Below are 12,356 nucleotides of genomic sequence, written 5' to 3'. Positions count from 1 at the left end.
ACTGTATGACAATCGGTAACCAAGGCTTATATAATTGTTATAATTTAAAAGAAGTATCATTCAGTGAAAATATAGCTTCAATAGGAAATAGAGCATTTCAGTACTGTAGCAATTTGACTAATATTGAATTGAGATGTGATTCATTGTCAATTGCAGGTCATGCTTTTTATGGTTGCCCAAGCATTCAAGAATTCACTTTGAATTGCAATTTTGTATCAATTGAAGGATATTCATTCGGGAATTTACTTGCTTTAGAAAACATGTCTTTGAACTGCTTTATTATTTCGTTATCAGCACAAGCTTTTAATAATTGTCCGTTATTAAAGTCTATTAACATCACAGGAAATATAACAGCTGCTACAGAAGGGTCTTTTCACAATTGCTTGGGATTAAAAAATCTAATTTTAAATTGTCCAATTATATCAGTCGAGAGATATGCATTCTGTAATTGCAAATCATTACAATCTATTGAATTTCCTAAATCATTAACATCTATTGCAGAGTATGCATTTTATGATTGCAAATCATTACAATCTATTGAATTTCCTGAATCATTAACATCTATTGCAGAGTATGCATTTTATGATTGCAAATCATTACAATCTATTGAATTTCCTGAATCATTAACATCTATTGCAGAGTATGCATTTTATGATTGCAAATCATTACAATCTATTGAATTTCCTAAATCATTAACATCGAAAAAACCAGAATTTTCGAAAAAGTGACACCAACTATTAAAGTTATTTTATTACTAGATTTATTTACAAATTATAAGATAATATCATTAACAAAATATATTTTTAATATAAATAAAAAACTTTTTTTATACAAAAAATTACAATCAATCGATAAATATTATAAAACATTTATTCCAAAAAGATTAAGTAATAGGTGGGATCCTGCATATAATATAATTTTATGTCATAAAGCTTACAAATTTTAGATGGACCACAGTGAGAATGTGAGTGGTTAATTTAAAGGTGGTCTGATAAAGATATCGAAGCTTACTCAACACAGTATGAAGCAGTTTCTAATACACAATCTTACTAGTGGTGTTTCGGTCGCCAGCGCTCTCATAGGGGTGCTGATTTCAAAAACCACTACTTCAAATTATTCAACAATACTCAATGCAGCATGAAGCAGCTACTACTGCTGTATCTTACTGGTAGCGTTTTGGTCGTTGGCTCTTGCACAGTCTCTCAGATTTTCAAAAATTTTTTTTCAACACTATCTTGTTTCGCTCTCAGAAAGCTATCCTACAAAGACATCGAAGCTTACTCAACACAGTATGAAGCAGTTTCTAATACACAATCTTACTAGTGGTGTTTCGGTCGCCAGCGCTCTCATAGGGGTGCTGATTTCAAAAACCACTACTTCAAATTATTCAACAATACTCAATGCAGCATGAAGCAGTTTCCAATTCAACAATACTCAACACAGCATGAAGCAGTTTCTAATAAATATATACATATATAAATATATACATATATAAATATATACATATATAAATATATACATATATAAATATATACATATATAAATATATACATATATAAATATATACATATATAAATATATACATATATAAATATATACATATATAAATATATACATATATAAATATATACATATATAAATATATACATATATAAATATATACATATATAAATATATACATATATAAATATATACATATATAAATATATACATATATAAATATATACATATATAAATATACATATATATATAAATATATAAATAACAAAATATAATCAAAAAATAGTGTTTGGAAATTTAAGGTTAAGTGTCACTTTTTCGTAAATTCTACCACACTCATTTCCTGAATCATTAACATCTATTGCAGAGTATGCATTTTATGATTGCAAATCATTACAATCTATTGAATTTCCTAAATCATTAACATCTATTGCAGAGTATGCATTTTATGATTGCAAATCATTACAATCTATTGAATTTCCTGAATCATTAACATCTATTGCAGAGTATGCATTTTATGATTGCAAATCATTACAATCTATTGAATTTCCTGAATCATTAACATCTATTGCAGAGTATGCATTTTATGATTGCAAATCATTACAATCTATTGAATTTCCTGAATCATTAACATCTATTGCAGAGTATGCATTTTATGATTGCAAATCATTACAATCTATTGAATTTCCTGAATCATTAACATCTATTGCAGAGTATGCATTTTATGATTGCGAGAGCTTACAAACTATCATTTTTAATGGGAATATTTCATATATTGGAAATGAAGCTTTTAAAAACTGTTATAATTTGAGCTCACTCGCGATTTCTGGCAAAATGCTAATAATTGATTCATATGCTTTTCAATTTTGTTATACTCTGAAATCTCTTACAATTACGTGCTCTGTTGCTTATTTTAGTACCCATGCATTCGATAGATGCGACAAAATGACAGATCTGACACTAAATTGTAATGTATCTAGAATTGGAGAAAATGCATTTTTTACATGTAATTGCCTTAAGTCTATAAGGATTTATGGTAATTTAACATCAATCGAAAACTATGCATTTTCAGGATGCCACTTAGTTGAATCAATTGAAATATATGGAAGTGTATCATCAATAGGAACAAATTCATTCAAAGATTGTTATAAACTGTCAAAGCTGGTTCTACCTAATTGTTTGGCTTCAATTGGTAATGCAGCATTTTATGGATGTTATGAATTAACTACAATATCATATAACGGAACAATTTCAACAATCGGTGATAGTGCATTTGCAAATTGTTATAATCTTTCATACCTTTCTTTGCATGGTGATGTAATTACAATTGGACAATCTTCTTTTATTAATTGTAAGAATCTTACATCAATAATAATAAACTGTAGCTTCTTATCAATTGGGTACGGTGCATTTAATAATTGCCCAAAATTAAAATCATTTTCACACAATAGTTATATTACAAATCTTGATTCGAGTTCATTTTATAATTGTCAAAGTCTTATATCAATGAATATCACAGGAAATATCACATCAATCGGATATAATACATTTTCTGGCTGCGGTAGTCTTGAAACACTCATCCTTGACTGTCCTCTTATTTCAATAGATGATAGTGCATTATATTATTGTATGAAATTGAAATCAGTCGAATTCCCATCAACATTGCAATCAATTGGATATACAGCATTTTTTAATTGCCAAAGCTTGAAAACATGCATTTTTAAAGGAAACATTTCAACAATTAAAACTAGGGCATTTACAAACTGTTATAATCTTTCTTCACTGGAGTTAAAAGGTGATTCAATTAGAATTTTATATGAATCGTTTGGTTATTGTCGCAATTTAATTTCATTATCAATATGTTGCAATTTTGCATATATTTCCTACTATGCATTTCCCAAATGTTATAAATTAATAAATCTCACGCTTAATTGCAATTTGACAAGGATTGGATTTTATGCATTTTATGCTTGTAATTGTGTAAAATCGATAATTCTATATGGAAATATGACAGAAATAGAAGACTATGTATTTTCTCAATGCTATTATGCAGAATCTATTGAAATATATTGTAATGCAACATCAATTGGAATATATTCTTTCACAAATTGTTATAAATTATCAAAACTTATATTACCAAACACATTGAACACAATTGAAAGTAGAGCATTCTACTTATGCTGTTGTCTTCCATATATTTCGATTTCTTCCAATAATCTTTCTATTTCCAGTTATGCCTTTGGGAATTGCTATTCTTTGGTTGGTATAACATTTAATTGTAAATTACTGTCATTATCAAGCCGAGTTTTTGATCAGTGTAAAAATTTGAAAAGTTTATACTTCATGAGTGGATCTGTAAATATATCATCACACTCATTCACATATTGTCACAATCTAACATGTATCACATTTCAATGTAATTCTTCAACAATGAGTTACCTTTGATTCTGCAACAAAAATTAAGGGACTGATTTTATTCAATAATATGTATTCAATTGGCAATATATTCGGAAGTTATACTCGCAGAATAACAATATTTTATTATGGAATATACGACTTTGAAAATAAAAGCGCATTAAGTTCTATTGAGAATAATGTGAGAAGAGTATTGACACAAGAAAACTATACTTCATCCACATTCTGCGGTTTTTCAGTTTATAAAGTTCTTGGAACAAATTTGACATGCTTGTTCAAGCAAATCACACTTTCAAACATCAAACAATATTTCAAACTCCTGACTATCCGTGATTCATTAATTAATATATTTATTACATTTGGAGTATAGTATATATGTTAGGAAAAAATTCTGAAGAAGGAAATCGTCTTACAATTTATCTTAAATGCATAGCATTGACTTTAAAACAGAATCTCGTGTTGGTAAATATGAGAGGGATTGAAACCCTAGATATATATAAGAGTTAGGTGGGCCCATATTTCCTTTCAGAATAGAGAATAAAGTTATATGGCAAACAAATTTTCTACAATAAATCTGCAGAATAAAAGTTCATTGTATATATTATTCATGATGTTCTTTTTTATTTTTTATATATGACTGCCTAAAATTGAATTAATTAAACATATTATAAGTATTTTCTAAACATCAATTGGGAAAAATGCTTTTAATTCATGAAGCAATTTGACATCAATAGAATTAAAAGGTGATTTGAAATCAATAGGAGAACATTCATTCACACGCGGCATAAATAGTCAATCAATTAACATATTATAAAAATATGACATTAATATAAGAATCATCATTTTCAAGATGTCATTCCGTTAAAACCATCGAAATTTATTGCATAATGCTTTTAATGAATTTTTTGAATAAATAAAAATCAAATCTTGTGGAATTATTTCAGTAATTGGATAATATATAATTATAGCTATAATCTTACTTGTTACATATCATAAATCGTAACTATTTATTAATTGGAAATGATACTTAAAGAAATATCTACATTCTATTTGTTTTCAATCATCCAAGTTATATATTTCATAGCTTTGTAGTTATTCATTAAACTTTTATTAAAGCTTTGTAACTCTCAATCTTACAGTGAATATTTCATTAATCTATATAAACACTTTCACAAGTTGTGAAAACATAGAGTCATTAATTCTTAACAGCCCTCTTGTATCAATTATTTCAAGTGTATTTCATAATTGCATTAAATTGAAATCAGTTGAATTCCTCACATTATTACTTTCGATTGAAAATTCAGCATTTTTCGATTATCAAAGTTTGAAAACATGCACTTTCATAGTGTTATTTCTCCAATCAGTAATGATGCATTTGATTCAATCTTTCATTCCATTCAATACGTGGTAATGACACGCACTTTAGACAAGCTTCATCTCACTCTAGATTGCAATACTATTACAATCAAGATTATTATGTAATTGCTATAATCTTTCATCTATCATTTCAACAGGAAATACTACTACATTGATCCATTTGATGATTGCCAAGCTCTTAGTTCTCCTTCAATCAACTGTCAATCATGTTATATTGGCAGCGGTTCTTTCATCAATTTCTACAACTTGACATAATTGACATTTTATTGTAAATTATACAAGGATTGGATCTAATCATTTTGGTTCATGTTTCTTCTGGTTACATCATATCAATAGCAACATTTCGTTTAATGGCAGGGCTAAACTTTCGAAGAATACTATTACATATTTGTTGAAACAGGGCGACAAATATGCATTTTTTTGATGCAGCAAGTTCAATTGTATAGCGTAAATAAAGCATTCAACAAGTGTTACAGCTTAACCGCTCTCACGCAAATTGGAATCTGTTAAAATCCTTTCAAAAACATTTCGATATTGTTACCATCTTGAATCTCTTTGGTGACTGTTGATGTCTTAAGTCATTTTCCATCAAATGTACTACTTGTTATATTAATTAACATGCTTATACACATATGGATGAACTGACATGCTTATGGATGAACTGTAGTTTCATTTGTTAAAACTCGTTAGACATTCTTCTCAACAGAACGACAATGATATATTGAATTATAATTGAAATCCTGAAAATTCATGTTTGGTTAGACTGCAGTTTTTGAAAGCATTTTAATTAATATAAGCAAGATTCGTTTGAGTACTTTATGAACTGTAGTTTCATGCATATCTGACATACTTAAGGTTCTTGGAACAAAAGTGACATGCTTATGCAAATTCGATTTTTCAAAGGAAAATGGTAATTTTACTTTTCTAAGTATACTGAAATCATTTATATATTCTTTTGTTAAAGGCCTGAATTAACAATTCCTATTGTTAATATCTCAATATGAATCTATATATTTAACAATTTAAATTTACTCTGATTAAAAAAAAATCATTTTCATTTAAAAAACACGAATATTCAAATATTTTAACGAAGAATGTCAAAATAAAATGAATATTCAAATATTATTTCACTTCGATCAGTTTGTTCAGTGATTCGTTTTGATTAGATTTTAAAATACAAATGATATTCATTCACTTTCCATATGTCACTTCACTCTCTGTCATTGAAATGTAATCTTATAAGGTCGATAAAAAAGTGCGGAAATTAAAAACCGCCGTTTGAGTACTTTATGAGACTATGTTTGTCAGATAGTATACATTTGTAAACTTTCTGACACTAAAAAAATTTCTGGCCTTTCAAAGTTTTTGACATTGTAGGTTTTTGTGTCAGAAAGTACTCAATTCTCCTCTTAAACGATGATTTTTTAAAATCGCACAATTTTTTGAAGACATTAAAAAAATTCAGAATGTAAGAAGATTTTTGAGGAGGCTATTTTTATTTTGGCGGTTTTAATAAGATGATATCATTCCATGTGATTTACATTTAGATATCGAAAAGAATACCTCAAAATGTACTTGACATGTAGTTTAGTTCAACTGAATATTCACGCAATAAAACTTAACAATTTTATTTTTATCTTGACATCGAATTTAAAACAGTATTTTAATGTTTATACGTCCATATATTATTTCATTAACAACATGTATTATCAAAGGATGAAATGAATTTAATGTATGAAATTAAAATTTGAAAATTAATAGAAAGAAAATCGTTGGTTTTATTTCAAGGTAAACTTTGTTATATTAGGTAACTTATAGTTGTGTTTCTTTGATTAAAAGATTTGAATGAGATCGAAAAGATGGAATTTGTATCTTCAGGAACGAAAAAAAAAACAATTTTTTCAAAAAATTGAATCTGAAAACCATATTTGAATCACAGTTTGTTATTGGGATATTCTTTTGGATATTCAATAAGTATGATATAAAATATGATTGATAATATAACTAATTCTGTATTAGATTTTGTTCTATCTCATCTATTCAGATATTTTTTAGCATCCAAGTTTATTCAGGTAATTTTGCCAAAAAAGTTCACTTCGAATTACGATTAGCTCATCGCCATAACCAATGGTTGTAACAACCAAATAAGTTAAAATATAATAATAAAAAGTTATGTATTTTATAATTCTTTGATAGGTTTTTTTATTAATAATTACTAGTAATTCTGAAAACTTTATTTTATCAATTATCCCCGCACTCAAAAAAAGACGTTTTATCACGTTTTAAACAAAATCGTTTACATCAACCACAAGAAATAACAATGTGTTTGCTATATAATATATTAAATAAACTCGTATATTTTCTTTTTTATCATACAAAGTTGGATTGATTGTAATCACATAAAGTACAGCTAAATTTCAAATCATCATAAGAAAAGTTGACACTTTTTCTTCAAAATATATGGCAAAATGAACTTTAATAACTCGCTAAAATCAAGGATTGGAGACTCATGATTAAAAATATAATAGGTTATTATTGACGTATTTTCTAAATATAATATCAGATTCGAGATAACCCAATTAGGTATTGAGATGCTATGGGGGTTTCCTGCCACCCTATATTAGAAGACAAGAGTGCTTGTAGTTCTATTGTTATAACAATTTGGTGATTTTTCAGTTTCTAATGTTCTTGGAACAAACATGACTTGTTTATACAAACAAATAGAATATCCATTGAATAATGGTAATTTTATTGAAATAAGTTATAATCGCTTTTGTTATCATCCGCAATAAATAATTTTTAATGGTATTATCAAAATGCAACATATATAACCATTTTATTTTTCTCATGATATAGTATGATATTTTTCCTTATAATTTCAAAAACAAGCGTGCATTGAATACTGTTGAGAGGAATGTCACAACAAATTGAATAATCAGATACTCTTCATTTTGATCGATATGTTCTGTGATTCATGATAATATAAAAGTATAAATGATATTCCTTCACTTTTAATTTGTTTATTAATATCGTTTCATTCCATGTTGTTGATTTATAATCTTATATGAATAATAAAAAAAAGTGTTCAAAATTCAGAATGAAAGAAGATTTTATTTTTGAAAAAGTGATATTTATTTTGACGGTTCTAATATCATGGTCTCATTCCATGTGATTAGCATTTAGATATTGAAAGGTATACATCAAAGTGTATTTGGCATTTAATTTAGTTCGAATGAATATTCACAGAATAGATCTTAACTATATTTCCATCTTGACATTTAAATTGAAATAGAACTTTAATGTTTATACCGCCATATATCATTTTGCAAACAAGGCATATTATCAAAGAATAAAATGAATTACATTCTTAATTAAAATTTTAAATTTTTTGGTTTTATTTCAAGTCAATCTCTACAATATATTAAAGCCACGTGAAAAGATAATAAATATGAGATATTCGTAGTTAAAATCGAAAGGTCAGAAAATCTTTTACTCTTTATGATCTATTTTCTATGAGAATGAATAATAACAGTTCTTATTCATTTTTATAATTGAATAATTGTTTGAAATTTTATGAATATATTTAATGGCACAAGTAACTAAGTTTGAAAATGAAACATATTTGATTGATGGAAATGTATCAAATAATCAATTCTCAAACAATTATACATTTGTATCAATTATCATATCAAACTGTTTAACAATTGGAAGCAGTGCCTTTTATAATTGTTTTAATTTGAAAACTGCGAAAATCAATGATAATATTAGTTCAATAGGTTCATCAGCATTTTACAATTGCAGCAATTTAACATAAATTATATTAACCGGAGATTCTATTAAATTTGGTACAAGTGTATTTCAAAACTGTTACAATCTTAAATCAGTCTCAATTAATTCTACTGATTTGTATATTGGTGTCTGTGCTTTCCAAAACTGTTACAATCTTAAATCTCTTTCAATCAATTGTCTAACTTGCTATATTAGTGAAAATGCTTTCAAGAATTGCTACAATTTGACAGATCTAAATCTTAATTGCAATTTAACAAGGATAGGGTGGAATGGGTTTTATTCATGCTACTCAGTAAAATCAATAACATTATGTGTCAATTTGACATCAATCGAAGGTGCTTCATTTAATCAATGCCATTCCGCTGAAACGATTGAGATTTATGGAAACATCACTTCAATAGATCAATATTCATTTGAAGGATGTTATAAACTATCAAAACTGATTCTTCCTAATAGCTTGAACTCAATAGGAAATTCGGCATTTGGATCTTATTATTCTTTGAAATCGTTATCAATTGATTCCGCTAATCTTACAATATATAATAATGCATTTGGGAATTGCATTTCATTGAAAAGTATTTCTTTAAATTGCAATATTACATCAATTAATAGTCGAGCATTTGAAAATTGCAGAAATTTAACACATTTTTATTTCAAAGGAGGTTCAATGAACATTTCATCATTTTCATTCACAGATTGCCACACACTCTCTTGCATCTTATTAAAGTGTATTTCATCTCATACAAGTTATTTCAGTGATTATTCATTCCAGAATGCAAAAAATGTTAAATCCCTTGTTTTATATAGTAACAAAGTTTCATTTGGAAGATTATTTGATAATTCTGTCTCACAATTCACGATCTTCTATTATGGAACCGATGACTTCGAAAACAAGAGTGCATTAAGTCCCATTGAGAATAATGTTGAACGAGTTTTAACAAACGAAAACTATAATTCATCCACATTTTGTGGTTTCTCAGTTTATAAAGTTCTTGGCGCAAACATGGCTTGTTTATACAAGCAAATAGAATATTCAAGAAATCAAGACAATTCTCTTTTTCAAAGTATACTAAAATCTTTTATAAATGCGCTTGTTATACTCACTAATAAATGATCCTTATTAATACTATTTCTTTTAAAAATTTTTATCTTATGATTTTTTTATTAGTTTCATTCAAATAATTATACTGCATGCCCAGTTTGTAACCACTTCAATAACTCGTCACAAGTCTCAGTATCCCAGTTATTTTGGTAATGTCTGTTGTGTCTATTTTTGAAGAATGTGATGGACTGTTTTCTTTATAAATAAGTAGCTCATGATTTATACTAAAATGTGTGTATTAAAGATTCACTTACCACTTTCTGACATTGATTAATATTTTTTGTCGGAAGAAAGATATTAGTATACAAAATGACCTTCATACTTTTTTCGAATTAAAATCAAGAACTATTATTTTTGTAAATAAAATTAAAAAAAAATGCAAAATTATCTAAAATAAACAATCTGCTTTAAATAAAATAATATAAATACTATTATGGTTCCTCTGTATCAGGAATAGTGAGTGTGTTCGGGTCAGCTTCGATTCCAATAGGATTATCTTCGTCAACTTCTTCATCTCCGACCTGGACGTAACCAGACTGGAGTCCGTCAGTTGGTGTGTGCGCGCGATCCATGATAAGACCGAACATGATTGAGAGAATAATCGGGAGCATCAATTCGACAGTTGTTCCATGGATATAAGGGATATTTCGTGGTGATACGTAGAACGGAAAGAATGCAAGTGCAAATGGCATCGTAGCAACGCAGTAGTAGTTAAAACGATCTGTTTGTGGATGTGGCTCGACTTCCTTGCTTTCTTCGTCTTCAAGCTTGGGTGTGATTGATACTTTAGCAAGGACAATGGAAGTAATGAACGTAATAAGGTAAACTGCGTAGATTATTAGATAATAAATTGTAAATTCGTTTCCTGTTGATAAATCGTAGCTCATAATAGATACTTTAGATGTATCTATTTTTTGTAAGTCTAATACGGCCGTAATTGATGTCAAAATGGCTGGGATTACGATTGATACGGCCATTCTTGGTACTGAAGCTTGTTCTCTATCGAAACCAATGAATGAGAAGATTGCGATAGTGTAGAACATGAAGTATCCGAAGTATAATATGCGAACAGAGTTAGTTGGAAGCTGGAATGGGAAAATCTGGAAAAGATCAATGACAGATAGCGGATCAAAAATGAAAATCGAGAAGAACAATAGTCCTGCTATCAATTTCCTGATGGTTGTAGCGTGGAGTGAAGTAAAGCTTTTTGCAACGAAAATGACAAAGAAACAAAGGAAAGAAGCCGATGCCATGACCTTAGTAATCGCGTAGACGAGAATAAAGTTAGGATCACTGGATTCCCAAAGAAGGGTGAATGTTTCTGTAATTGGCTTTTCGGAGTAGAAAACAAAGTTAATATTGATCGAATCATAGTCGATCCTTCTGTTGTGATATACTTCAATCGAATTAGTCGACCAATTTATAGGAGAAGCAACCAAATTTAGCTCTTTGAAATCTTGATTGTATTCGTGAACGACTTTGCCGTATTTCTTGCATTTGATTGCAACCTTTCCTGATGCAGTGACAGATCGATTTAATACTTCATCGAATCTGAATGATACTTTCATGTATTCGCTCATTGGTTTAACCTTTGATACGTAGCTTTCGATTGCGGAAAATTTAACATCTTTATCGAATGATAATTTATCGGATTGAATGATTTGCTGGGCTGGAGAAGGAGCCATTACGCATAAAAGTAATGAAAAAATGAAAATTAGAATGGGAAGGAATGAAATAAATCCGCAATGATGGGTAATTGGGAAATCAGAAACATATGATATGTCTTCGTCCTGAAAGTTATTAACCTCGATGTTATTGAATTCTTTGAAATCTCCAAGCATTTGAATGCGTTTAATATTATTTCCGTGCGATTAATCATGTGAAATCTGTGATTTCTGATTCTTATAAATAAAAATCAGAAGATATTCAAGGAAATTAGAAGGTTTCGTTGAGAAAAAGCACTATTTTGATCAGCTATTTCGATTAAATCCTTAAATTCCATTTAAAAATTTGATTAATCTTAGAGCAAATGAATAATTTCATATGCAAAAAGTTCTTGTATCTAATTATTAGCATGATGGTATTATTTTTGAATATTTTTCCGCCTGTCGATAATGTAAATTCTAATTTGTCGGAAAACCGAAAAATGGCATGTAAAGAAACGATCATTTTA

General features: G+C 28.2%; 3 protein-coding genes across 3 annotated transcripts, besides 2 other annotated features; 2 read left to right on the top strand and 1 right to left on the bottom strand.

The window, feature by feature from the left end:
* Positions 1 to 5: 5 nt before the first annotated feature.
* On the top strand, positions 6 to 728 carry TVAGG3_0267230 (antigen BSP-related family; the record flags this gene model as incomplete). Its single annotated transcript, XM_001583715.1, has 1 exon — positions 6 to 728. The coding sequence occupies one exon, from the start codon at positions 6 to 8 to the stop codon at positions 726 to 728; it is 723 nt and encodes a 240-aa protein (XP_001583765.1).
* Positions 729 to 1,827: 1,099 nt separating this feature from the next.
* On the top strand, positions 1,828 to 5,023 carry TVAGG3_0267220 (antigen BSP-related family; the record flags this gene model as incomplete). Its single annotated transcript, XM_001583714.1, has 1 exon — positions 2,335 to 3,945. The coding sequence occupies one exon, from the start codon at positions 2,335 to 2,337 to the stop codon at positions 3,943 to 3,945; it is 1,611 nt and encodes a 536-aa protein (XP_001583764.1).
* Positions 5,024 to 10,421: 5,398 nt separating this feature from the next.
* Positions 10,422 to 10,451: a mobile genetic element.
* Positions 10,422 to 10,451: a terminal%2Cinverted (terminal inverted repeat of tvBac_53III transposon ID:TVAGG3_0267210).
* A 7-nt stretch (positions 10,452 to 10,458) lies between these two features.
* TVAGG3_0267200 (uncharacterized protein) lies at positions 10,459 to 12,213 on the bottom strand (the record flags this gene model as incomplete). Its single annotated transcript, XM_001583713.1, has 1 exon — positions 10,615 to 12,024. The coding sequence occupies one exon, from the start codon at positions 12,022 to 12,024 to the stop codon at positions 10,615 to 10,617; it is 1,410 nt and encodes a 469-aa protein (XP_001583763.1).
* Between the last annotated feature and the right edge of the window lie 143 nt (positions 12,214 to 12,356).

Source organism: Trichomonas vaginalis, chromosome V, assembly GCF_026262505.1.
Source record: "Trichomonas vaginalis G3 chromosome V, whole genome shotgun sequence".
Classification (NCBI taxonomy): domain Eukaryota; phylum Parabasalia; order Trichomonadida; family Trichomonadidae; genus Trichomonas; species Trichomonas vaginalis.
The sequence above is the reverse complement of the archived record's forward strand: the minus strand, read 5'-3'. Positions and strand labels throughout refer to the sequence as shown.